This window comes from Sminthopsis crassicaudata, chromosome 3, assembly GCF_048593235.1.
Source record: "Sminthopsis crassicaudata isolate SCR6 chromosome 3, ASM4859323v1, whole genome shotgun sequence".
Lineage (NCBI taxonomy): Eukaryota > Metazoa > Chordata > Mammalia > Dasyuromorphia > Dasyuridae > Sminthopsis > Sminthopsis crassicaudata.
This window is the reverse complement of record NC_133619.1, coordinates 632500163-632526889: the sequence shown is the minus strand read 5'-3', so window position 1 is coordinate 632526889 and position 26727 is coordinate 632500163. Positions and strand designations below refer to the sequence as shown.

General features: G+C 39.6%; 1 protein-coding gene across 1 annotated transcript; it reads right to left on the bottom strand.

Moving 5' to 3' along the window:
- On the bottom strand, positions 1 to 26314 carry LOC141564240 (tumor necrosis factor receptor superfamily member 14-like). The gene is made up of 6 exons (XM_074306501.1): positions 26069 to 26314; positions 13645 to 13770; positions 10580 to 10738; positions 9860 to 9950; positions 6087 to 6298; positions 1 to 1140 (listed from the first exon to the last, which is right to left on the bottom strand). The coding sequence occupies exons 1-6, from the start codon at positions 26211 to 26213 to the stop codon at positions 1127 to 1129; spliced, it is 747 nt and encodes a 248-aa protein (XP_074162602.1). The 5' UTR covers positions 26214 to 26314; the 3' UTR covers positions 1 to 1126.
- Between the last annotated feature and the right edge of the window lie 413 nt (positions 26315 to 26727).

The following is a 26727-nucleotide window of genomic DNA, read 5'->3' as shown; positions in this document are numbered from 1 at the left end:
TCATAACCAAACATGGATAATATGATGTTTAATCCACTCAATAGCATCATGCCAAAAAGATAAGATACCAAAGAGTCAGGATGTCAGTGACATAGGATGTCACCATAGTAGGATGTCACAATTCTGTAGTTACATTTGTATACATCAGGGTGTCAATGAGGTATAATATCAATGAGGTAGGGTGTCACAATTGTAGCACAATTCTCACAATTCTAGTTATAATTGTCACAGTTCTAGTTACATTTGTCACAATTCTAATTATACTTATATACATCTTTTGAAAGGAAACACAGATAAAAGTACAGAACACAGGTGCACACAAGCAAAGTCATGTCCTGTAACATTACCTCAGTAACTTTGGCATGGGGTCATGTTGATTTTTTACCCACTAATTTGGAGGCATAGTTCTTAAATAGAAAACAGGGCAAAGTCTCTCCCCAGGCCACCATATGGTGAGTAGTCTTGGGAGAAGCACACAAGCCCATTGTCCATTTAACAGTCTGTTTATATTGCATATCACCCAGGACAGTCCATTTCACTTCTACACTGGAGCTGTGTCTGCTTTCTCTGGTGTCACAGTCAGGAGGGACATGGCTGCCACAGCGTTTGGAGGGCTGCTGACATCTGGCTGGTCCCTCTGGGCTGTTGTCTGGTGCTTCTCTTCTTGGATCCCCAGGTCACAGATGTTTCTAGTTGTGATCCACTTCTCTGCTGCTGGGTCTGTGTTAGGATTACTAGGTGAGAACTCAGGTTGTCTGGACAGTGACAAGGTGAGAACTCAGGTTGTCTGGACAATTACAAGGTGAGAACTCAGGATGACTTGAAAGAAGGAGCAAGCTCATTGGCTGAAGTGGTTCTTCCCAGAAGCCCTTGCATTATCCCACGCCCATTCTCTGGAAGGATAAAAGAGAGGACATCCAGAGATAGAGGAAGACTCTGAATTGCATCAGGCTTGACGGGGCTCTCTGCAGGAAGGGAAGTCACTTCTCTGGACAAGAGTTAACAGCAACTGCCTGGAGACAACGGTTCGTTACAGGAAGAAGAATCTGTCGGAGAGATTTGAGTAGAAGACACAACAGATCTCTTCCCAGAGAGTGATCCGGCAGCTTCTAGAGACGACAGCTCGCTACAGGTCTGCATCTGGAATAATAAAAGCTTACCTAGGACCACAGACCTTTAACCAACCTGGACCTTTCCAAATGCCATCTAAGCCCCTCCACATTACTTTGGAGAGAGGGTTCTCGTAGGCCTGATGGCCAGTCTGTGCTTTCTGCCTGTGCCAGAAGCTCCCAAGGAATGTGAAAACTGTAAATGTATGTATCTATCACCACATCTAAGCAGGGCCTGTGCGAGTCTGGTAGAGGGTCCTATAAACCCCAATACTCCTTTTTCTTACTTAGAGCATCTTGAGAGTACGATTAGCCCATTCAACAATGGCTTGGCCTGTAGGGTTTTGTGGGATGCCAGTAGAATGGGCAATGCTGAATTCAGTGCAAAAAGACCCAAAAACAGAAGATGTATAAGCTGGTACATTATCTGTCTTAAGTGTTTGTGGAACTCCTGCAATGGAGAAGCAATAATAAAGATGGCTGATTACATGCTTAACTGCTTCTCCTGATTGGAGTGAAGCCATGAGAAATTGAGAGTGTGTGTCCACGGTTACATGGATGTACTGCCTTTTAACATGCGTCATATCCATTTGCCGTAGGGCATTGGGTGACTCACTATGACGATTTGTTGCAGTATTTCGAGGAACAGGATGAAAAGGAGCACAAGCAGTACAACAGTAAACAATAGCAGCAGCATCTGCTTTAGAGATGCCATACAGTCTCTGCAATGAGCGGGCAGATAAATGAAATGAAGCATGTGCCTTATGGGCAGGGGAATCATAGTACAGCCACACAAAGGATAAAGGAGGGCATCAGCTGCCTTATTGCCCTCAAATATGGGACCAGTGCCATCAGTGTGAGACCTAACATGCAGGATAAAAAGGGGTGCGGCTCAGCTGTTTAAAGCTTCTTGAGCCTGATGAAAAAACCAGTGATGGTAGAGTGACTGCCATTTATATATGCATGTGGTAGCTGTTGGATGGCTTGACAGGCATAAAAATTGTGATGATATTAATAGCTTCTTTATACCATTGCATGGCATCTATGACAGCATATAACTCATTTTTCTGTGTAGAATCATAGGGGGTATAAAGGACATATGTCTCTTAAGTGTCTTCCCTATATATAGGGGCCCTGTGATCTTTGGTAGCATCAGTAAAAATATTATTGCCTTGCACCGGCTCTGAGGAAAGAAATCCAATGGAAGTACTTACTTTTAATCTTTTGTATAACTGTCTAAATGACTGAGAAGTATGCAGAGTTGCTAAGGCCAAAGCTGTAACAGAACTGCCCACATTAAGTTATGCTGGGCAATAGCAAGTACTTGCTGTTCTGGTCTACCAAGAGCCAATGGAGGGGCAGACCCGAGATAAGTATGGCTCGTGGCAACATTGTCACAAGAAGGAACCAAGTCCTTCAATCCTATTGGTCAGAATACATTAAGGTCTGGTAGGGTACAGCCACTCTATGGGGGCGCTCACCTTGGTGCAGTGCAGCAAAACAGGGCTTATCAACAAATGCTGCCAGCATCAAGGGCTGTGAACGATCAATCTTAGAGGCAGGACAAGTGCACAGCAAGGAAATTGATTGTAACACTGCATGAGGCCCTGTAGACCATGATTGTGATGATGTCAGAGCAGAAGGGCCTTTCAAAATATCATAAAAAGGGTGCATGACAGAAGGGGGAACCGGATGAGTGGACCTCAACCACTGTAAAGTTCCCTCCAAATGTTGAAAGTCCAAAGAGTTTTATAGTTACTCTCATGCACCTTTGGAGACATTGTGGACACAGGAAGGTCTTGAAGGATGTGCCCAAGATAGAGAAATGGAGGCTGAGTCTGTATTTTATGTGCTGCCACTGCAAGGTTCAGCTGAGCCAATATTGGAGTAATGTGTTGCACAATGCTTTGCAACTGTGACTCTTCCTCAGTGGCCACCAGTATCTCATCCATATAATGAAGCATATAAACATTTGGATATAAACTTCCAACTGGAATAAGAACTTTATACCATTGGCAGAGGGTGGGACTGTTAGCCATCCCTTGTGGTAATACTTTCCACTGCCATCTAGTGACAGGAGTTTGTAAATTAATAGCTGGAACAGAGAAGGCAAACTTCTCCCTGTCTGTAGGATGCAAAGAAATAGAATAAAAGCAACCCTTTATATCAATAACCACTATATGATATTCCCTAGGAACCATATTAGGAGATGGGAGGCCTGGTTGTAAAGCTCCCATGGGTTGCATGGCAGCATTCACAGCTCTCAAATCAATTAACATGCGCCGTGCTTTGTTCTTTTTTCTAATTACAAAAACAGGTGAGTTATAAGCACTACAAGAAGACTCAATATGACCCAATTTCTCTTGTTGCATAATGATGGATCTTAGGGCAGTGAATCGTTCATTTGAGAGGGAGCACTGATCCACCCATATAGGATGGTCATGGTTCCATTTTAAGGGTGGCACTGCCAGGACCTTCTCAGTGGCCCCTGTTAGTCTTCCTCAATGTGTAATATTGTCTGAGGGGCTTTCAGTAAATCTCTTCCCCACAGGGAGATTCTGAGCCCTGCAATGACAATAGGCCTAAAAACGTCTTTGTGATTTTCAAATTCCCAGTGAAGTATTCTACTAGACAGGGAAGCGTGTTGCATTCCACCTACTCCATTAACTGTTACTGTTTGAGTTTGAAGCAGCCATTCAGGAGGCCAATCAATTTTTGTTATAACGGATGTATCAGCCCCTGTACCAATCATTCCTAGGAATGGCCTGTTTTCTATAGAAATTGTACACATGGGTTTTTCTTGCCCAATCATTTGAGTAAAATTCACCTCACCAAAAGAATGTAATGGGAGTGCTTTAGCAGCAATTAAATAATCTCCTTTAAGTTCACAGGATATGGGTGAGGATTGGTAACCAAGATAAATGATTCCATATGTTTTAATATCATAGTATGTACAATCACAGGTGCGTAGTCCAAGAGTCCGATTACTAATCTATCTCCAGCTTTGGGGTGTGCCTCAATACGTGCAGTGGTCCATGGGTTGATGTTAAAACCCTCAACTGCATTCACCAAATACTGTCCATATTTTTCATCAAGGCCTGGTAATTCTCTTCAAACCCTGTAGCTCCTCTCTGGATAGGTTGTTTGGGGTTCTCATGGGACCCCCTCGTCAGTTTCCCTGAACCATAGTATGATTTTTCTTCCTAGACCAACAAAATTCTGCCACGGGGCCTATCTTGCCACAAGCAAAACAAAAGGATTCTCTGCCTCCTATTGGCTGTTTGTGGCATTGGGCTTGGAATTATCCTTTTCTGCCACAGTTTAACATTTCTTTCCTTCTGTCTTCCTGTCCTCCCTCTGTGTGATTCCCTGAACTATAGCTGAGACCATTGCCTCTGCATTAACAGCCTCATAATCTGCTTCATTACATCTCGCTATAATTTCAGCAATAGGAGTTTCTTTAGAAAGTCCAGCCACTACACGTATGTACACCTTATTCATTCCCTCTTTTAACAGTTGCCTGAAAAGAAGGTCAGAAGCACCATTTCCCCCCATGACTCTGTCAACTGCTGTTTTTAATCGGGACACATAATCTTGAATAAATTCTCTGGGGCCCTGTTTTATTGAAGATGTTGCTGTACCAGCCCCTCCTTACCTATTCTCTCCCAAGCCTGAACAGCACACTGTGACATAGCTGCCTAAGGGGCAAAGTGAAAGTTTCACAGGGACTTAGGTTAAAAAAGCTGCTCCTTAGAAAGTAGGGGGATTGTAAGCTCCCCTCAGAGGTTACTGATTGTCAGTCTTACCTAATGCTAGGCCTTCAGAAATCCCTGGTCACTGCCTCTTCCAGTTGTAGTTCTTTACTGTTTACTTAATCCTAGGTCTTCAGAGATCTCTGGCCATTGCTTCTTTGAGCAGTGGTTCTCATGTCCAACAGAGCGCCCAAACACAGTGGCTTGGAGCTCAGGTCTTTATTGTATATGATCACATTTTGCACTCCTCCTGCACTCTGTCTGAATTCCCACTGAACTCCCCTTACTTCCTGGTCCCCACTACTTATATCGAGTCTATGAGGTAACAAGCAAGCCAATAATAGAGATGTCTCCTCTTGATGATGTGTCCTCTATGCGAGCAGAGCTTCTGCTCAAGGGGTGTCCCTACCAGCTGCAGAGATCACATCCAGGTGTCTTAGAAATCAAAGCTTCTTTACTTCCTCATTATACTATGCAAGGTTCCTCTCTGGAACTTTAAAGGACATAAAACTGAGATTTTAGTTGCTTGGTCAGCCAAATTGTTTCCAGGGGCATGAGTGCTGTTTGCCTGACTGTCCAGGAATTTTAATTACTGCTATTAGCTTGACCTAATTGTGGGATTTCTGGGTCAAATTATTCCATCTATGTAGCCATCTCTCCAGCATCTATCATTCTTTCAATCCATTCATTCATCCATCTTTCTATACAGAATCTCTTCATCCCTCTCTCTCCCATCTCTCTCTCCCTCTTATATCTATCTTCTATACTCCATCCATCTATTTATCTACTTATCTATCTACTTCTTCTGATATCATTACTTCCCTTTGGGGAAAGGAATGCTTTTCTAGTTTACTTCACAAACTTGTGATGATAAGAAATCTCATTTAGATTGGCTTTCTGTGAATTTGAAAGGTAAGTGATTATTAGTAGAAATATAACTGGGAACTTCTGTGTCTGGGTGTAAGAACCCCAAACTGAACCTAAATTAAATCCACCTTCAGTTAAGTGGGGAAGTGTCAGGGACAAGATGGAAAGATGGGAACAGGGGAAGATCTCCTCTGTCTCATTCTGCCATTTCCCTAGATTCACTGAATGAATGTATATTTTAGGTGTGAAATCCATAGTTGCTACAATGTTAAAGGATTCTTATTCTGGTCAGAGCCTCTAAATTCACTGCCCTGGGGCAAAGTCCCCACTGCTCCACCCTCTTTGTGTTTCTGCTCACCTCTGTCCTGGGTATTATTTCTTCTACACTTCAAATAGAGGATAATTATGATGAACAATAAGAAGAAGTAGATGCCGATGCCGATGCCGATGCCGATGCCGATGCCAGGACTGATGAAAAAGTTTGTGTTTTGATGGTGACTGTCCTGTGAGCACCATGCATCAGTGATGGCAGTGCCTGGCCTTGCTTCATACAGACCCTGGGCAGTACAACTAGGAAGACAGATAAGGACATGTGTCACTGAACATGAATTCATTCCCATCATCCCACTATGACTGAATGATCCAGCTCCTCCCCCACTCACAGGCAGCTTCCAGAGAGGCAGAGTATCCCAAACAGAGGGAGAGAAGTAGATGAGGACAGATGTGGGCCCCCTTCCCAAATGTGTTATATACACAAAAAACCTTAGAGGGAGGGCATCCATGCTGGAATGACTAGAAAGATAGTGTGTCCAGAATCAGGATCCAAAAAGATTTAGACAAATTAGAACCATGAGACCATGTTGCTTTTTCAAAATTTGTTTTGGGGGAAGAACTGCAATTTTACCAGTATAGGGGATTCCCTGCTATACAAATACTTTCCTCTGATGCAGGAATTGTCAGGAATTGAGACCTTGTTGGCTAGAGCACTGAGAGTGTGATGTGTTTCTGGGACAAAGTTTATAATGTTTAAGATACCAAACTCTGGACCTCCTGACCTCACAGCAATTCCTGTGTGTCCCACTGTCTAACCTAAAGAAAGATTGAAATCACTAGGATTGTAGAAACAATGCTTTCCAGTTGGGCTAAAAAATATATTCAAAATCATAGAACCTGTGATTTCTAGATCTGGGGACATCAATGAAAAGAACACTGGATCTAGAAGCTCAAATGGGAGTTCAAATCTTAGTTCAGACATTCCCAAATGTAGAACTTTGAGCATTTAGCCCCTGATTGCCTCAGTTTTCTCATCTGTTGAATGAGTTTAATAGCACTCACTTCCTAGTGGAGCATCAGATGAGACAATACCTAGAAAGTGCTATATAATGGCTAGTTCTTATTGTTATTGTAGCTCCTGTGCCAGTAACCATTGGTATGAAACACTGTCCTTATTGGTCAATATGGATGTTGTTCCCTGTGGGCATCAGCTGGGCAAAGTTGGGGGAAAATTCCAGCCTTTTCAGAACTTTTCAGCCTTCAAGGTTTTTGAAGGGACTCTTCAAGTATCACTTTGCTTCTGGCTTCTAGAGGGAGGATGGAAGGGGCCAATCTCACTTCAAATTCTAGAATTCATGTCTGGAAAGACATGGAAGGAACCAGAAGCTTCCATGGTATCTCCTCCCCAGCTTGCTACACTTTCTCTTTCAGGAGATCTAGAACTTTCTCTTGGTTGAGTTATCTCAGTGCTGGTGGGAAACCTCTTCCCTTTGTATTATCTGGTATGTATCCTCCAGTGTATTTCTTTTCTGATCTCTCTTTTGCCACACTTTAGATAAGTGAGTTTCTTTGCTTTTTATAATGTAGGTTTATTGTGACAAAAGGGATAGTTGTGATAGGTTTGAATAGAAAACCTGGGGTTCCCCTTCCTCATCCAAAATAAACAGACAAAGTAATCATAAATTAGATTGAACCTGGTCACATCTTTCAGACTAAAAATATGTAAAAGAAAAGATAGCTATAATTCTAGTGTGGAACCCCATTTCTCTGAGAAGAACAAAGTGGTCTCAGGTCCTGACTTCCTGCTTCTACTCTGACAGATATTAAAATTGTCCTTGGAAAATGGCAGGAAATTTCTCATCTTCCTCCCTTTGACTCACATAGTGGTCCATATTGTAAGTGTACCTTAGCCATAGGGAGAGGTTTCTGTCTCTGTCTCTATCTGTCTCTCTCTGTCTCTGTCTCTCTTCTCTTCCTCCACTTCTTTCAATCTAGCTCTCTCCATTTGGGGTCTCTAAAACTATTACACTATCATTACTATTAAGGTTTTCCTTCTCCTTGAAAAATGACAAAGTGTTCAGAACTTAGTTTGAACCAATCATATCCCCTAAACTCATAACATTTAAGGGAGTAGAATTATTATTCTAATCTGCTACCTTTCTCCCCATGTTGCTTTCAGCAATAATTACATTTTATTTAATTATTAATAAATAATAATAATGATTGTTGTTCAGTCATTTCCATCCTGTCTAATTTTTTGAGACTGATTAGAGATTTCTTGGCAGAAAACCTGGAGTTTTTCTGCCATTTCCTTCAACAACTAGTTTTATAGATGAGTAAACTGAGGCAAGCAGGATGAAGAAATTTGCCAGGATCACACAGCTAGCAAGTGTCAGAGGCCTGATTTAAACTGAGCACTCCATACATGACATTCTGTCCACTGTGCCACCAAGTTACCCATTCATCATCATCATCATTATTATTGTTATTAGTGAAAGGAACTAGAAGCCACTGACTTCAACCCTCTAATTATAAAGATGAGGAAACTGATGTCCAAAGAATCAGAGGGATTTATCCCTGGTCACACAGGAAACAAATGTCAGAGGCAGAATCTGAATCCAGCTCTTTGGGCTCCAAAGTCAGGGCCCTTTCCACTTTACCAGACCACTATCCTGGGAAGGACTAAATGGGACTAGATAACAATCCGTCTGAAAAGGTGTCAGAGCAGGAGCACTCTGAGCACCCCTGGTGAGTTGGCAATGCAAATGGAAAATCAGCCATGGCAGTCCAGCTTTAGACTACATTGTGCTTTAGAATAAAGGAAATGCTGTGACACTGCCACATGGACATGGACATGGTTATGAGACATGAACAGTATAGTTACTTGAATTCAAGTTCCTTGGATAGCTGGAGGGCTTCCACAATAGGGTGCTGCAGGCTCATAGATTCTGAGCTGGAAGTGACATCAGGAGCTCCTTTGCTGGGGTCCCTCATTTATAGATAAGAAAAAACCTCCATAGAAAGTTCAAACTACTGATAACAACAGCTGGTGTTTATGTAGCATCTCCCATGGGCCAGTACTTTTAAAATAACATCTCACTGGCCCAAAACAAGTGGGAGCATCCATGCTATTGGAACCCAAAGCCCTCTCCATGGTACTGAGGCAGCCAGGGCAACAAACCATGCATGGGAGGAGCTGCTGAAGGACATCTTGGAGGGGCCAAAAGGGTATGTCAAGTACTGAAAGAAATGGGAAGTGGGGGAGAAGCAAACTCCCTCATCTCGGCCCCAGAGGGGAGAACCTGGATTGATGGAGAGAATGTAGGAGAAGCAGTTTATAGTTCAGTTTAAGGGGGAAAAACTAACGATGGAGACTGTCCAAGAGAGGGAAGAAAGAAGGAAGTACAGACAAGCAGAGCAGCATTGAAGACTACCTGTGGAATTTCTTTTAAGCCTGCAAGTACATGCAAGCTGTACAGAAGAGAGGTTCACAGTGTCCCATACATTGCAACATGAACCCCAAAGTAATTGTTAATTTTCAGGGTGAGCACACAGGCCTCAGAAATGGGCAAATCCTACAAATTAGGACTTGATTTCTTATTTTGTTGCATGACTAGACAAGAAAATGCTGATAATGCAGAATAAACTTAAAGTATGTCCAGTGTATATTTATTTCCCAGAGAGCCAGTTGTTACTTACCTGCACAACCCTGTGGACATTTTTGATTTTTATTTTCTGTTCTATTCTGTTTATGGAAACTTTTACTTCAAATTTTGGAGTTCATTAAGTTCACAATTTGTGTACAGGTTATTATAAATGAGTAAGACTACCAAGTCCCAGAGAACATGCACAACCTACTTGGTCCATGGCAAACATCGGTCCAGGATCCCATTCATGGAAAATGTCCCTGCCTGGCATTCTTCACAGATGGTGTTGTTTCTCTCTGTGCCTGAAAGAGAAGGAGGCATGAGACATTGTAATGTTCTTCCCTAAAGTGTAATGTTCTCTGGGAGCAGCCTTCGTTTCAGTTCACTGCAATCACCCGAAATACAGCCAGGAGTTAATGTCCAGATCCTTTATCATCTCCTTCAAAGTCTTGTCTCTTTTCCTGGGCCCATTAGCTTTCTTAGAGCCTGTCTCTCTCCTTGATTCCAAGAGCTCCCTCTGAATCTCTCCAGCCAACTTCAGCCTCTTGTCCTCCAAATGTCTCTAGCCGGCGCAAAGGTGGAAGATGGAATGAATCTTGACTCCTCCTCCCAGAGAGTGGGCTTGTGGGTTTCTGTCTTGTCAATCCTAGTTCTCTCTGACTCTGAATCTCCAGGAGCTTCCTAGTGGGCTTGTCCTTTTATATGCTCTTTTAGAGGTGTGAACTCTTAAACGTGTGAAAGGTGTGAACTCGTGCAGAACTCTAACAAGTACTAAGCACATTAGTGAACCAGAAAACTGCTAAGCTCTAGGATAACATTAGACAACCGACTTAGCACCTTGTAAGGATCCTAACACTTAGAAGCCTCTAAAAGACTGAGTTCCTCTGCACTTAACTAGGCTTGAAAGTGGATGGTGACAGAACAGACTCACCTCTAGCCTTCACATATTGGCCAGGGCTGCAAACTCGATGAGGCACACACAGCTCACAGTCATCGTCTTTCATATCAGTGCAAAAATAACCAAGGAGAGAACAGCCGCACACTGTGTTGGAGGTAGATGAACATTCCCTTCTTATCATCAAACCCAGCTCTGAGAGAAAGAACAAAAGGAGGAGACATTAGATCAGTCAGTCAATTACCATTTATTCAGGACCTACTATGTTCCAAGCACACATTAAAAAGAAAGGTAAAAGATAATCCCTGCTTTCAAGGAGCCCTGGATTTAAAAAGGAAGGAGACTGATTTCTTGCAAAGATGGGCTTTTCACTAGGATTTTAATGAAGATAAGGAACACAGAAGGTAGAGGTGAGCATAGAACCATGAGGGAAAATTCCCATCTGGGAAGACCAGAGAGTCCATAGTCCCTGGATCACGGAGTGTGTGTGAAACAGGGGAGGGTATAAGGTGCAATAGGATTGTAAGGGCAGTAAAGGACTAGGTAATGAATGGCTTTAAAATTTTTGGTTTCCCTCCTAGAGGTGAGAGGGAGCCATTGAAGTTTATTGAGTTAGATGGTGCCATATTTGGACCAGAGCTTTAGAAAAAATAACTTTAGCAGCTGAATGGAGGATGGATTGGAGTGGGGAGAGACTGGAGACAGGAAGACACCCTCACAGCACTTATTGCAACACTCTAGGTGTGACGTGAAGAGGGTCTGCTGTGTCAGAGGAGAGAAAGGGATATATTCAGGAAATACCACAAAAGGTGAAATCCACCTTGTAGGTCCTTGTAAGTCCATGAGAGAACTGAAGAAGGAAGGAACTGCTGTGGTTAGCTACAGGGTCACCAGGGCTAAAAAAATTTGGGACTCGTATCCCCAGCACTTAGTACAAGGTTTGACATATAGTATGTGTTCATTGAATGATTATTGGCTGGTTTGTCCAACATCATTCAGATAACAAATGGAAAAGCTTAGTTCTGAACCCAGCATCTCCAACTTCTAATCTAGCACTCTTCCCTATGCATCACCTGGTGGCAATATTAGGGGTGAAAACCTTTTCAAACTCCAAAATGGGAGGAGGGAAAGATGAAAAACTCTGAGCAAGGAGTTAATTTGCCATCAAGGGACCTGAGGTCAAATCCTGGCTCTGCTCTTTACTGCTTTGTGACTTTGGTCAGGTCTCAACTTCCCTGGGATCAGTTTCTTCAGTAAAATGAGGATCCTGGATGAGATGACCTTTCTGACCTTTTTCAGCTCTGGGTCTGTTATCTTTTAATCCCTTCCAAATGAACTAAGGAGAGGAGATACTCTGAGGGAAGTAGGTGAACAATCTTGAATCACAAGAGAAGCAAAAAAGGAGAAATGGGGGAGCAAAAAGAACCAGCAGAGTCCCCAGTACTTTATATTGTCAAGAGTTTTAGCATATTCAAGATGATTTCCCAGTTATGCAGAACAGTCTGTTCAAATAGAGAAACCCAAATTTCAGAATACTCAGAGCTAACGTGGGTGAGAGAGCAGAAAGACCAGCTCCACCACTTAGCATTCTCCTGCCCTCTTTCTCTCCAACCCCACCCACCCACACACCCATCCACACCCACACCCACACACACACAAGGATACATTTGCCCTTCTCCATCCAGCACCGATCCTCCTAGGATTCAGGCATAAAATGGAGTAGGACCAAGGGGAGGAGATATTCTTTGTTTTTGAAAAGCATCCTCCTATTACTACAACAAAAATCCATTTTTAAAAATTTATTCAAAACCCTGAGACAGGGCAATATTAGCAGTGATTCACAGTCTAACATGAATTAATTCCTTAACATAATGTCTCCCTGGAAGACAACAAGGGAATGATCAGAAGAGAGTAGAAAGATGGAGTTATAATTTGAAATGCTAGAACATTGCTAGAGAAGATGCAGCTGGGAGTTACTGGGAGAGGTTTGGGGCCCTCAGGAAGAAACACAGGTCTTGAGATAACCCTCCTACACTTATGACTAGGGGTCAGAAATTGTAGACATGCATATTTAAGGAGCTGGGTGGGCTCTAGGGTCTAGCTCAGCCTCTTTCACAAGTTCCTGAGGACCAGTTCTGCTGGTAAGCCTCTTCCGGATCCTAGACATTTTAAACATCCTGTTCTGAGGTTCCTTCCAATTTGGATGTTCTAGGATTGTGTGAGAGAGTGTGAATAAACTACTTTCTGTTTCCTAAGTGTGAAATGCCATGCTCTAAGAACCAGGAGATTATTATACAGGGCGAAATCAATATTATATGATGATCAGTTTTGATGAATGTGAGTCTTTCCAACAATGAGATGACTGATGCCAGTTCTAATGTTCTTCTGATGAAGAGAACCATCTGCCCCCAAAGAGAGGACCGTGGGAACTGAAGGTGGTTCTCAACATAGCATTCTCACTCTTTCCGTTGTTGTTCCTTACATTTTATTTTCTTTTTCATTTTCTTTCCTTTTTGATCTGATTGTTCTTATGTAGCAAGATAATTGCATCCTATGTTTACATATATTAAATTTAACATATATTTTAATATGTATATCATCTATTGAATTGTTTGTCATCTAGGGGAAGGGGTGGGGGGAAGGAGGAGAAAAGTTGGAACACAAGACTATGCAAAAGCCAATGTTGAAAAATTATCAGCGTATGTGTTTTGAAAATAAAAACCTTTATAAAAAAAGAAAAGAAATACCATGCTCTAGGACCTTAGGAAGTAGCCCCAAACCCTCATGGTAGAGACGGGCAAAGTGTTGACCAAAGAATGGATATGACCTGTCCAAAGTCACAGAAGGAAAAGCATGGGATGGAACCCAGATCTCTCAATTGCTAGCAAAGCACTCTCACTGCCTCTTTTTCTGGTCTAGTTCCTGCTCACTGGGCTATAGATATCCATCCTATTCCATCTTGTCTAGTAAATCTAAGATTTTTGACTTCCTCTGAACCGAGCTCTCCCTTTCCCGAGGAAGCTACAGTATTCACTGTTGGACAAACTCTTGGTTAGATCCAGGGTCTTAGTTGGCCCTAAGGCCCCTGAAGAATTTCTTACCAGAGTCACAGATTTTACATAGGAGACACTTCTTCAGGACATGCTTGTGTGTGGTGTAGGTCCCAAGATCACAAGGAACACATCTGGTGCCTTTTGTTAGGTTGCATGGCCCATCACGCCTGTAACCTAGAGATAACAAAGAATAAGCATTAAAAACAAGGCACAGGATACATCCTTAAAGAAGCCACTGTTCTCCAGTCTCATTTCCCTTTGATAATACCATAAGAGCACCCTAGACCAGGTTCAGGAAGTTCTCAAAGCTACTCATGAAACTTAGGATGGTTTATTATGAAAATTAGGAGGGGTGCATATCCATCCCACAATTTAAACCCAGACTGTTAAAACTTGAAGGGATCTCAAAGTCAGAGAGAGAGACAGAGACAGAGAAAGACAGACAGACAGACAGACAGACAGACACACACACACACACACACACACACACACACACACACACACACACAAAGAGAGAAACAGAGAGAGAAAGGGAGAAAGAGGAGGAAGGAGAGAGACATATGCCCAGAAAAAGGGAGGAAACCAGATGAATTCTAAGTGCAAAATAAAAAAATTCACTTTCTTCTTTTCTTCAACATGACTACTATGGGAAATATGTAAATAAGTACATATTGTCTACCATCTCATGAGATGGGGGCAGGGCTGAGAGGGAAAAAGAATTTGGAACTCAGAATTTAATAAATAATGTTAAATATAAATAATTTTTTGAAGGAGAGAGAGAATCAGAATAAGACGTTATGGAGAAGGTGTTGTCAGGGTTATACATTGAAGGGATTTAGGAATAATGTAAGAGTTATGGAGAGTATTGCAAACAAAAAGGACCTCTGATAATGCAAAAGATGAAGAGATTTGAAATCAATGTCCAAGGCAGCCAGGTGGCCAATTTGGTTGGAATAGGAAAGTATGAGAAGTAAAGTCAGATGAAATAACACAGCTGGGTGGTTGCAGTAGATACAACACCAGGGTAGGATTCATGAAGACCTGAGTTCAAATCCAGACCCAGATATTTGTTGTGTAACCACAGGGAAGTTACATAATTTCTGTCTCACTCATAATTAAATAATGGAGAGGACAATAGGGCCTACATTTTATGGCTGCTGAGAGAAAAAAAATGAGTAAATATCATCTTTCAAGAAATTATCAGGGGAAACATTCCTGATATTCTAGAACTGGGGATAAAATAAAAATGGACAGAAACCACCAAACACTTCCTGAAACAGATCCCAATATGATAATTCCCAGAATATTATGGTAGAAATGACCCATTAGGAACAATGTCCAAAGGCTATGAAACTGTGCATATCCTTTGACCCAGCAGTGCCATTACTGGGTCTGTATCTTAAGGAAATAAATCATAAAGGAGGGGGAAAAATTCCATATATTCCAAAATGTATGTAGCAGTTCTTTTTATGGTAGCAAGGAATTAGAAAATGAGGAGATGCCTAGCAGTTGGGGAATGGCTGAATAAATTGTAGTACATGAAGATAATGGAATATTACTGTTCTATAAAAAATGATGAACAAGCTGATTTTAGAAAGGCCTGAAAAGATTTACATGAACTGATGCTGAGTGAAACAAGTAGAACTTTAATGTTCTCTTTTTTGGTTTCCTGGAGATCTTTGGGAACAGCCTTTGTTTCATTTCAGTAATCATCACATGAGTAGCCAGGGATTAAAGTACAAATCCTTTATTATCTCTTTCAAAGTCTTGTCTCCTTTCCTGGGGCCTGGTTAGCCTTCTTAGAGATCTATCTCTCTCCTTGATTCCGAGAGCTTGAGCTCCTGCTGCCAGTCCTTTGTGTTCTCTGCCTCTGCCAGCTTCTTGAGGTCCTCCTGAATGTGTCTTGGTTTCTGTGGGGGAGCCAGGAGGACCACCACCATGGTCTCTGTTGTCCAGTTCTGATTCTAGCTGAGTTTGTATGGGCTTATATGCTCTCTTATCATACGTGTGAATCTTGTGGAACTATATTCAGTACTAAGTACATGTTACTGAACTAGAGAACTGTTAAGCACCATGCTAAACAATCATTGTCTCTACCAATTCCACTGACTTAGCACCTTGTAAGAATCCTTTGTTTCAAGTTCAGATTTCTGGTCCATAACACACAACCATTTGTATCCAGAACTATGGAGACTGAATGAAATCAACACATGTTTTCTTCACTTCTTTTTTTCTTTTTTTCTCTCTCATAGTTTTTCCCTTTTGTTCTGATTTTTCTCTCCCAACAAGATTTATAAAGAAATATATATTTAAAAAGCTAACATACATGTGAAGCCAGAAAAAATAAAACAATAATACAGAATACATAGTAACATTCCAGATCTCCAAGGTCAAAGAGAAAATATTGTAAGCAGCCAGAGCTACAATTAGGATAACATAAAATTTAGCAGCTCCTATATAACATAAAATATTCTGGAGGACAAAAGCTCTAGGATTACCACCAAGAATCATTTACCCAAAAAAACTGAGTATAATTATTCAGAGAGAAAAAATGGATATTGAAGGAAATAGGGGCCTTTTTATTATTCCTGGTGAAAGATCAGAGCTGAAAAGAAATAAATTGATTTTCATGTAAGACTGAATAAAGACATAAAAGAGTAAATAAGAAAGGGTCATCTTAAAGAACCAAATAAGGTTAAACTGCTTACATTCCTTCAGGGCATGATGATATGTGTAACTCAGAAGTTTCTCAGTATTTGTGCTGTGATAAGGAGTATAGACAGATAGAAGGCACAGACCTGATTAGAATAAAATGGGTCTGATATCTAAAAACAATAAAGAGGGTGCTTGTTTTGGCAGCACATATACTAAAAAAAAAAATAATTCTTTATAATTTGTTTTGTTATTTCTTGTATTCTATAAATTCTCTCTGAGTAGTGAGCCATTTTTAAGTTACTCTTTGGGGCAGAAGTTCTTTTTTCCTTCAGTGTCCTGAAGATGAATGTCAGTCTTCCCTGTTCCCACAGTAAATTTCTATGATGGGATTCTTTTTACTTTGGCAGTTCATTTTTTAAAAAATAAGATGCATTAATGAAAGCACCTCTAATCCTAGAGTGGGGTGAATGGTGCCTGGCCTTGCTTCTCTACCCTCTTACCTGCAAACCCAAATTAAGAGCTCCACCTTCCAGCAAGTCCCTGTATCCACTCACTTAGTGCTAGTTGCTTCTTGCCCAAAGTCGAAATCTCTGCTGCCCATCTGGGCCTGGTGTTCCTGATCAGCTGAGCTTCATCCAGTCTTTCCAGACTCAGACTCCACAAGCAGTTCAGGAGGTGAAAGTCTGTGGTTCCTGAGGAGGTCCCCCACACACCTAGGTAGCCCTCTTAGTAGTTTCCACTTGGTATTTCAATGGGGATAGCTGGAGATTTTTGGACTTCACTGGAGTTAATCCCTAGTCCTGTTTCTTTCTTTGTACCATTTTTAGGCTGTATTGATCAAATCCCTGCTCTGTCCCAGCTCTTCTTGATTTTTCACCAGTCTGTGTTCTCCCTGAGGTGCAAATTTGTTTTATTTGTGGGGGAAATCTGGAGAGCTTGAAATTTACTAACTTACGGGGGGCGAAGCCAAGATGGCAGAGAAGATACACGTGATTTTATGAGCTCCCTTCTTCTCTCATTACCAATTAGTTAAATCAGCCTCAAAAATAACACTGGACTGATAGAAACCACAAGGACTGGAAGCACAACTTACCAGCTGAAGAGAATCTGGAGTTTCAACAGAAAAGGTCAGTTCCCAGGGGAGGAAGAAGAAAGGCCAGCACAGACGGTTGGGTGCTGGCACACTGCGCCGATCGGGCTGGGGAGAACTCTGGGATCAGAGAAGACACTGAGATAGAACAATCTGGCACAGGTTGTTAGCTCTTCTCTGCTTATAAAACAGCAGTTCAGAAGAGAAATCAAGCCACTTTAAAATATAAAGCCAGATCCTAGAACGACCCCAATCTAAAAGTGACTCAACAGATCTCAGCACTGTGGGTGTGGCCGACTTAGGCTGTCCTGGACTTCACCTGGGAGTAATTAAGAGGTTGAAAAGTGGGCGGACACGGCCCAAGGCAACACATAGTGCCTTGCTCAGCTGGAGGCTGTGGAACTAAGCCGCAGAAGTCCCAGGGAAGCTGAACCTTTGAAATAGGGACCGCGGTTTCAGGGCAGACACTTCCAGTTTGAGCGCAGGGGCTTTTCACATCAGCTGCTGACATCCACGCCCCACGGGATGCATTGGCTGGGCTTTGTGTCACCTTTACTGTTCAGTCTTAAACCTCAGGGAAGTCGCTAGGACACACAGCGCCCTCAAAGCACAGCCCTGCTAATCACCTCTGAGGCATTTCCAGGGAAGGGGAGGGAAACTCTCTCCCCAAGCTGTCCTTAGCTCAGGCCCAGGAGCCGCTGCATCCATCCGGTCTGGGAGGAAGCTGATAAAGAAATAAATAAATAATTTCCTACCCCAAGGACAGACCCCAAAAGATTTTTTAAATATGAGTAAAAAGCCAAGAAGAACCATTGATTCCTTCTACACAGAGAAAGAGCGGGTTTCCAACCCTGAGGAAGTTAATAGCAGAGAGTCAGCAGATAACAGCCTAAAGGGGAACGATACCTGCCCCCCATCACATAACTCTCTCCTAGAAGAGACTATTAAAAAATTAAGAGAGTTTGAAGAAAAATGGGGAAAGGAAAGAGAAGCTATGATAGAGAATAACAATGTTCTGAAATTGGAGTTGGAAAAAATAAAGAATTCACAGGAGATGCAAGGAAACAAAATTAGTGAATTAGAAAAGGTTAAAAAACCACAGGAAAGTAGGATTTCTGAACTGGAAAGGAAAATAATTGTCTAAAAAAAATTAGGGAATTGGAAAAAAATTCAATAGAGCAAAATAATTAATTTAAAAACTCAATGGGGCATATACAAAAAGAACTAAAAACTGTGAATGAAGAAAATAACTCCTTAAAAATCAGGACAGAACAAATAGAAATGAATGATTCATTGAGAACCCAAGAATCAGTCAAACAATATAAAAAAAAAAAAAAAAAAAGCTGGAGAATAACGTCAAATACTTACTGGGAAAATCTATAGACCTGGAAAATAGATCTAGGAGAGATAATCTGAGGATCATTGGACTTCCCAAAAATTATGACCAAAAAAAGAGCCTAGATTCTATTTTACAAGAAATCATCAAAGAGAACTGTCCAGAGATAATAGAAACAGAAGGGAAAATAGGTGTGGAAAGAATTCATCGAACACCTTCTGAAAAAGACTCTAAAAAATTCCACGGAATATTGTGGCTAAGCTGAAGAATTACCACACAAAGGAAAGAATATTGCAAGCAGCTAGAAAAAATCAATTCAAATATTAAGGTGCCACAATAAGGGTCACTCAAGATCTGGCTGCCTCCACATTAAAAGATAGAAGGGCCTGGAACCTGATATTCAAAAAGGAAAAGGATCAAGGATTGCAACCAAGAATAAACTATCCAGCTAAGTTTAGCATTTTTTTCCATGGAAGAAGATGGTCATTCAATGAAATAGAGGAATTCCATATGTTTCTAAGAAAAAGACTTAAACAAAAAATTTGATCTACATCCACAAGACTGAAAGGTACACAGAACCCTTGAGAACTGTATCTCTGTTGTGGATATATAGAAAGTCTGCATGGATAATTTGATTATACTTATATATTAAAAAGGGGGGGTGTAGTAAAGGGAAGGGGGTAGTATCAGAAAAAGGGGAAGGAGTGATAAAAAGAGGGAAACTACATCCCAGGAAGAGGCATAGAAAATACACAATATCTGAGGGAATTTAGAGAGGGGGAGAAACATTGTGTGAATCTTACTCTCATCAGAAGAGGCTCAAAGATTAAATATTTGACATATTTGTTTTTCATATTTGTTTTCACCTCATTAAAAGGGGGTAGAGAAAAAGGGAAAAGGAAAAGGGGAATAAGGGAAGGGACTTGGAAGGAGGGGGGAGGGATACTAAAAAAAGGGAGGGCTGCAGGTCACAAGTGGGGTCTATAAATTAAATATCGGCGAAGGGGTTCAGGGGGGTCAAGGGAAAAAGCATAATCTGGGGATAATATGATGGCAGGAAATACAGAATTAGTAATCTTAACTGTAAATGTGAATGGGATGAATGCTCCCATCAAATGGAGATGGATAGCAGACTGGATCAAAATTCAGAAACCTACAATATGTTGTTTACAGGAAACACACTTAAAGCAGGGAGATACATACAGAGTAAAAGTACAAGGTTGGAGCAGAATCTATTATGCTTCAGGTAAAGCCAAAAAAGCAGGGGTAGCCATCCTTATCTCAGATCAAGCAAAAGTAGAATTTAATCTAATTAAAAGAGATAAGGAAGGAAACTATATCCTGCTAAAAGGTAGCATAAATAATGAAGCCATATCAATACTAAACATATATGCACCAAGTGGTATAGTATATAACTTTGTAAAGGAAAAGTTAAGAGAATTGCAAGAAGAAATAGTAAAACTATAATAGTGGGAGATCTCAACCTTGCACTCTCAGATTTAGACAAATCAAACCACAAAACAAACAAGAAAGAAATTAAAAAAGTAAATAGAACATTAGAAAAACTAGGTATGATAGACCTTTGGAGAAAACTGAATGGGGATAGAAAGGAATATACTTTCTTCCCAGCAGTTCATGGATCCTATACAAAAATTGACCATATATTAGGACATAAAGATCTCAAAATTAAATGTAGGAAGGCAGAAATAATAAATGCCTTCTTCTCAGACCACAATGCAATAAAAGCTACATTCAGTAAGAAGTTAGGGGTAAATAGACCAAAAAGTAATTGGAAAATGAATAATCTCATCTTAAAGAATGACTGGGTGAAACAGCAAATTATAGAAACAATTAATAATTTCACCCAAGATAATGACAATGATGAGACATCATACCAAAATCTGTGGGATGCAGCTAAAGCAGTAATAAGGGGAAATTTTATATCTTTAGAGGCTTATTTGAACAAAATAGAGAAAGAGAAGATTAACGAATTGGGACTGCAACTTAAAAAAGCTAGAAAAAGACTAAATTAATAACTCCCAACCAAAAATTAAACTTGAAATACAAAAATTAAAAGGAGAAATCAATAATATTGAAAGTAAAAACACTATTGAATTAATAAATAAAACCAAGAGTTGGTTTTATGAAAAAGCCAATAAAATAGATAAATCTTTGGTAAATCTGATCAGAAAAAAAGAAAGAGGAAAATCAAATTGTTAGTCTTCCAAATGAAAAGAGTGATCTTTCCACCAATGAAGAGGAAATTAGAGAAATACTAAGGAGTTACTTTGCCCAACTTTATGCCAATAAATTTGATTACTTAAGTGAAATGGATGAATTCCTCCAAAAATATAGGCTTCGTAGATTAACAGAGGAGGAGATAAATTGCTTAAATAGTCCCATTTCAGAAAAAGAAATAGAACAAGCTATTAATCAACTCCCCAGGAAAAAATCCCCAGGACCAGATGGATTTACATGTGAATTCTACCAAACATTTAAAGAACAATTAGCCCCAATGCTATAAAAAATAGGGAATGAAGGAGTCCTACCAAACTCCTTTTATGATACAGACATGGTACTGATACCTAAACCAGGTGGATCGAAAACTGAGAAAGAAAATTATAGACCAATTTCCTTAATGAATATTGATGCTAAAATCTTAAATAAGATATTAGCAAAAAGACTTCAGAAAATCATCCCCAGGATAATACACCATGATCAAGTAGGATTTATACCAGAAATGCAAGGCTGGTTTAATATTAGGAAAACTATTAGTATAATTGACCATATTAATAATCAAATTAATAAAAACCATATGATCATCTCAATAGATGCAGAAAAAGCATTTGACAAAATCCAACATCCATTGCTACTAAAAACGCTTGAGAGTATAGGAATAAATGGACTATTCCTTAGAATAATCAGGAGCATATATTTACGACCGTCAGTAAGCATAAAATGAAATAGAAATAAACTGCAACCTTTCCTAGTAAGATCAGGAGTGAAACAAGGTTGCCCACTATCACCATTACTATTCAATATAGTACTAGAAACGCTAGCCTAGGCAATAGGAGCCGAGAAAGAGATTCAAGGAATTAGAGTAGGAAATGAGGAAATCAAACTATCACTCTTTGCAGATGACATGATGGTATATTTAGAGAATCCCAAAGACTCTGCTAAAAAGCTATTAGAAATAATTCAGAATTTTAGCAAAGTTGCAGGATACAAAATAAATCCACATAAATCCTCAGCATTTTTATATATCACCAACAAAATGCAACAGCAAGAGATACAAAGAGAAATTCCATTCCAAATAAATGTTGAGAGTATAAAGTATTTGGAAATTCATCTACCAAAGAATAGTCAGGAATTATATGAGAAAAATTACGAAACACTTGCCACAAAAATAAAGTCAGACTTAAATAATTGGAAAGACATTCAGTGCTCTGGGATAGGCCGAGCGAATATAATAAAGATGACAATACTCCCCAAACTAATCTATTTATTTAGTGCTATACCAATCAGACTCCCAAGAAACTATTTTAACGACCTAGAAAAAATAACAACAAAAGTCATATGGAGGAATAAAAGGTCGAGAATTGCAAGAGAACTAATGAAAAAAAAAGTCAGATGAAGATGGTCTAAGTGTACCTGATCTAAAGCTATATTGTATAGCAGCAGTCACCAAAACCATTTGGTATTGGCTAAGAAATAGACCGGTCAATCAGTGAAACAGATTAGATACAAAGGACAAAAAAGGGTACATCTATAGCAATCTAATCTTTGACAAACCCAAAGATACCAACATTAGAGATAAAAATTCATTATTTGGAAAAAACTGTTGGGAAAACTGGAAATTAGTATGGCAGAAATTAGATATGGATCCACACTTAACACCATATACCAAGATAAGATCAAAATGGGTCCATGACTTAGGTATAAAGAATGAGATCATAAATAGATTAGAGGAACAGAGAATAGTTTGCCTCTCAGACCTGTGGAGGAGGAAGGAATTTATGACCAGAGGAGAACTAGAGATCATTATTGATCACAAAATAGAAGATTTTGATTACATCAAACTAAAAAAATTCTGTATAAACAATACTAATGCAAACAAGATTAGAAGGGAAGTAACAAATTGGGAAAATATTTTTAAAGTTAAAGATTCTGACAAAGTCTCATTTCCAAAATATATAGAGAACTGACCCTAATTTATAAGAAATCAAACCATTCTCCAATTGATAAATGGTCAAAGGATATGAACAGACAATTCTCAGATGATGAAATTGAAACTATATCCACTCATATGAAAGAGTGTTCCAAATCACTAGTGATCAGAGAAATGCAAATTAAGACAACTCTGAGATACCACTACACACCTGTCAGATTGGCTAAGATGACAGGAACAAATAATGATGAATGTTGGAGGGGATGTGGGAAAACTGGGACACTAATACATTGCTGGTGGAGTTGTGAAACAATCCATCGATTCTGGAGAGCAATTTGGAACTATGCCCAACAAGTTATCAAACTGTGCATACCCTTTGATCCAGCATTGCTGTTATTGGGCTTATATCCCAAAGAAATACTAAAGAGTGGAAAGGGACCTGTATGTGCCAAAATGTTTGTGGCAGCTCTTTTTGTAGTACCTAGAAACTGGAAGATGAATGGATGTCCATCAATTGGAAAATGGTTGGGTAAATTATGGTATATGAAGGTTATGGAATATTATTGCTCTGTAAGAAATGACCAGCAGAAGGAATACCGAGAGTCTTGGAGAGACTTACATCAACTGATGCTGAGTGAAATGAGCAGAATCAGATCACTATACACTTCAACATCAATACTGTATGAAGACATATTCTGATGGAAGTGGACATCTTTAACAAAGAGAAGATCCAACTCACTTCCAGTTGATCAATGATGGACAGAAACAACTACACCCAGAGAAGGAACACTGGGAAGTGAATGTAAATTGTTAGCACTACTGTCTATCTACCCAGGTTACTTATACCTTCGGAATCTAATACTTAATGTGCAACAAGAAAATGGTATTTACACACATATATTATATCTAGGTTATATTGTAACACATGTAAAATGTATGGGATTTCCTGTCATCAAGGGGAGGGAGTAGAGGGAGGGAGGGGATAATTTGGAAAAATGAATACAAGGGATAATATTATAAAAAAATTACTCATGCATATATACTGTGAAAAAATTATAAATAAAAAAAATTTACTAACTTACTCTGCCATCTTTCCAAAATCCTCCTCCCAAAATTTATTCTTTTATATTGAGTCCTCTCATATGGTCTGCTGTGTATATGGTAATTTTTTCTTATAATTTTGTATTTAACTTTAAAATAAAAAAAAATTAAAACCCTCAAAAGACATCTTATAAACATCTTATAAAAATAATGAGAGATCTGGAGAATGGATAAAGGAGAGAAATTATAAGACTACTTGGACTGCCAGAAACTTGTGACCAAAAAAAAATCTTTGACAGCACAATGCAAAAAGTACTCTAAGAAAATTTTCCTGGAGTGGGAGAACATGAGAGGAAAATAGAAATTTTTTAAAAATCCACTGATCACCACCTCAATGAGATTCTTTTTGGAAAACACATAGGAACATTATTGCCAATTTTGAAACCTCCAGATCAAAGAGAAAATTTTATAAGAAACAAGAAGAAAACAATTCAGATACTCTGGAGCCAAAATTAGAATGGTAGAAGACTTAGCAGCAGCCACAATGAAAGACCACAGATCCTGAAATCATATCTACTGACAATCAAAAGATCTAGAACTGCAGCCAAAAGTATCATAGCCAGAAAATTTATCTATAATATTGGACAAGAAAAAATGAACATTCCATGAACTTGAAAATTTTCAGGACTTTCTATCAACCAAGCCTGAACTCAATAGAAAATTTAATATAAAAGAGGCAAAATTAAAGATCAGTTTCAAGGAACTCAACATGCACAATTGTTCATAGCTTTTTTTTAAATATTTGAACTGTATACCATATGATTAAGTCTGACATCAACATTTGAGCAACTCAAAGTTAAGGTAAAAATAGTAATTATGTCATACAAATGAGGTTTAGAGGAAGAAGAGACACAGAGGCAGTAGAGGGGGGAGGTGTGCTTGTACCTACTCACATCAGGAATGAGTTAAATAGGCAACACTACATATATTCCATGAAGGCTATGGTACCCTCAAAAATCTATGAAAAAAAATGGAGGAAGGATGGGTGGACCAGAAAGAATGGGTATGGAAAGAAGACAAGAGAGGAATCCATGAGTAGGGGAGGAGGTTAAGTGAGAGCAAGGAGCAGAATTGAAGCAATGAATCATCAAGGATGTGTATGGTGTGGGAGGGAGGAGGAGATGAGATATGTGTGTGTGTGTGTGTGTGTGTGTGTGTGTGTGTGTGTGTATAAACATAAAGATATAATTTCTTAACTATAGACTGCTTGGGAATGGTGGGGAGGATAAAAAGGGTAAAAAAGAATAAAGTAAAAAAGAAAAGAAAAGAACAATTCACAAGGAAGTAAAAAAAAAGAGACACTCATGAATATAATTTCTTCTACTAATATATAGATATATACAATACATATATATGATATATATATATATGTTTATATATATATATTTAATTTAGTAATTTGTTATATATTTTGAATTCTCCCTTATGTTCTTCTGGGCACATGACAATGTTTTCTTTTGTTTTATATTCTTTCTCTATTTTTCTTGTTATCTTATTCTGTTTTTTTTTTTAATGAAATTTAAAAAAAGAAAGAAAGAAATGAAGAGCTGTATTATCCTCAAGAAAAATCTGGAAACACTTATGTGAACTGATACAAAATAAAAACATTGTACTCAGTAAGAAAGATGATCAACTGAGAATGACTTAGTTATTTTTAGCAATACAATACTCCACTACAATTCTGAAGGACTTATGGTAAAAAATGTTATTTATTCCCAGAGAAAGAACTGATGCAATCTGAATGAACACTGAAGCACTTTTTTTTTTTAAACTTTATTTTTCTGGTTTGATTCGTTGTTGGTTTTCTTTTACAGCATGACCAATGTGGAAATGTTTAACATAATTACACACACACACACACACACACACACACACACACACACACACAAACAAACACATATTTACCTAAATCAAAACATTTGCCTTCTCATTGCACCCTCCATCATTCCTCTAAACTCGGAAGACACCTCCCTCCTTACCCTCATGGTCCCTTTAAGCTCTGAGATTCTATGGTTCTAGAATTTGAATGGACATATGAAGAAAAGAAAAGAGCTTGGAAGAGGCAGCCATGTACCAGAGTAAGAGAATGATTTGTTCCAGAGGAAGACATTCTCTCACCTACCTGGATCGCAAGGGTAACAGCAATTCCCGTCCGCTTCATAAAGTCCTGCAAGGCATGAGCCATAAACAGGCCGAGTACCTTGGGCAAGGAAGAAAAAATAGTACAGGATAACTCGAAAAGTGAGCTGTGATCTTGATTTTGTCATTCACTGGCCAGATGACTGGAGGTATCTTGAAAATCCCAGGATTTCTTCCTGTTCCAGACCTGGGATCCTAGGATTTAATCTCTAAACTTTCTCTGGTACACTCCTAACAGCAGGAAACTTATATAGACTAGAAGGGGAGGGAAGAAAGGAAAGCCTCCTCCCACGGTTTCCAGTGACTCCACCCTACCCACAGACCAGATTGCTTTCACAATCCCATGCATCCTATCCTTTTGTTAAGTTTCTCAGGCAGTTTATCTCATGTTACAGTCTCCCCCAGATCCTACTCAGGTCACAGAGAGTGGGAACTTTACCCTCCTGACTGCTACAAGTTTAGAATGTGGGGTATTTCTATTCCGAGATACCTGAGTTTTCCGTTCTGTGCCCCTCCCCCTCCCACCTTTGCATGACTCCCTGAGCTGCCAAACTCTTACCCTTTCTGTGACTCTGATGAGAAGTTTGGAGTCATTCAGCTTGGGAGACAACTGAACTTGGGGAAAAGTTGATCACACACACA

Bases quoted from the DNA above. Each gene is read 5' to 3' on its own strand.
- LOC141564240 (XM_074306501.1), bottom strand. From the start codon at position 26,213: ATGACAAAATCAAGATCACAGCTCACTTTTCGAGTTATCCTGTACTAT. The intron at 13,771-26,068 runs GTAGGTGAGAGA...TGTTATCTCTAG, and splicing joins CTGTTACCCTTGCGATCCAG to GTTACAGGCGTGATGGGCCA. The intron at 10,739-13,644 runs GTAAGAAATTCT...TCTTTCTCTCAG, and splicing joins ATGTAAAATCTGTGACTCTG to AGCTGGGTTTGATGATAAGA.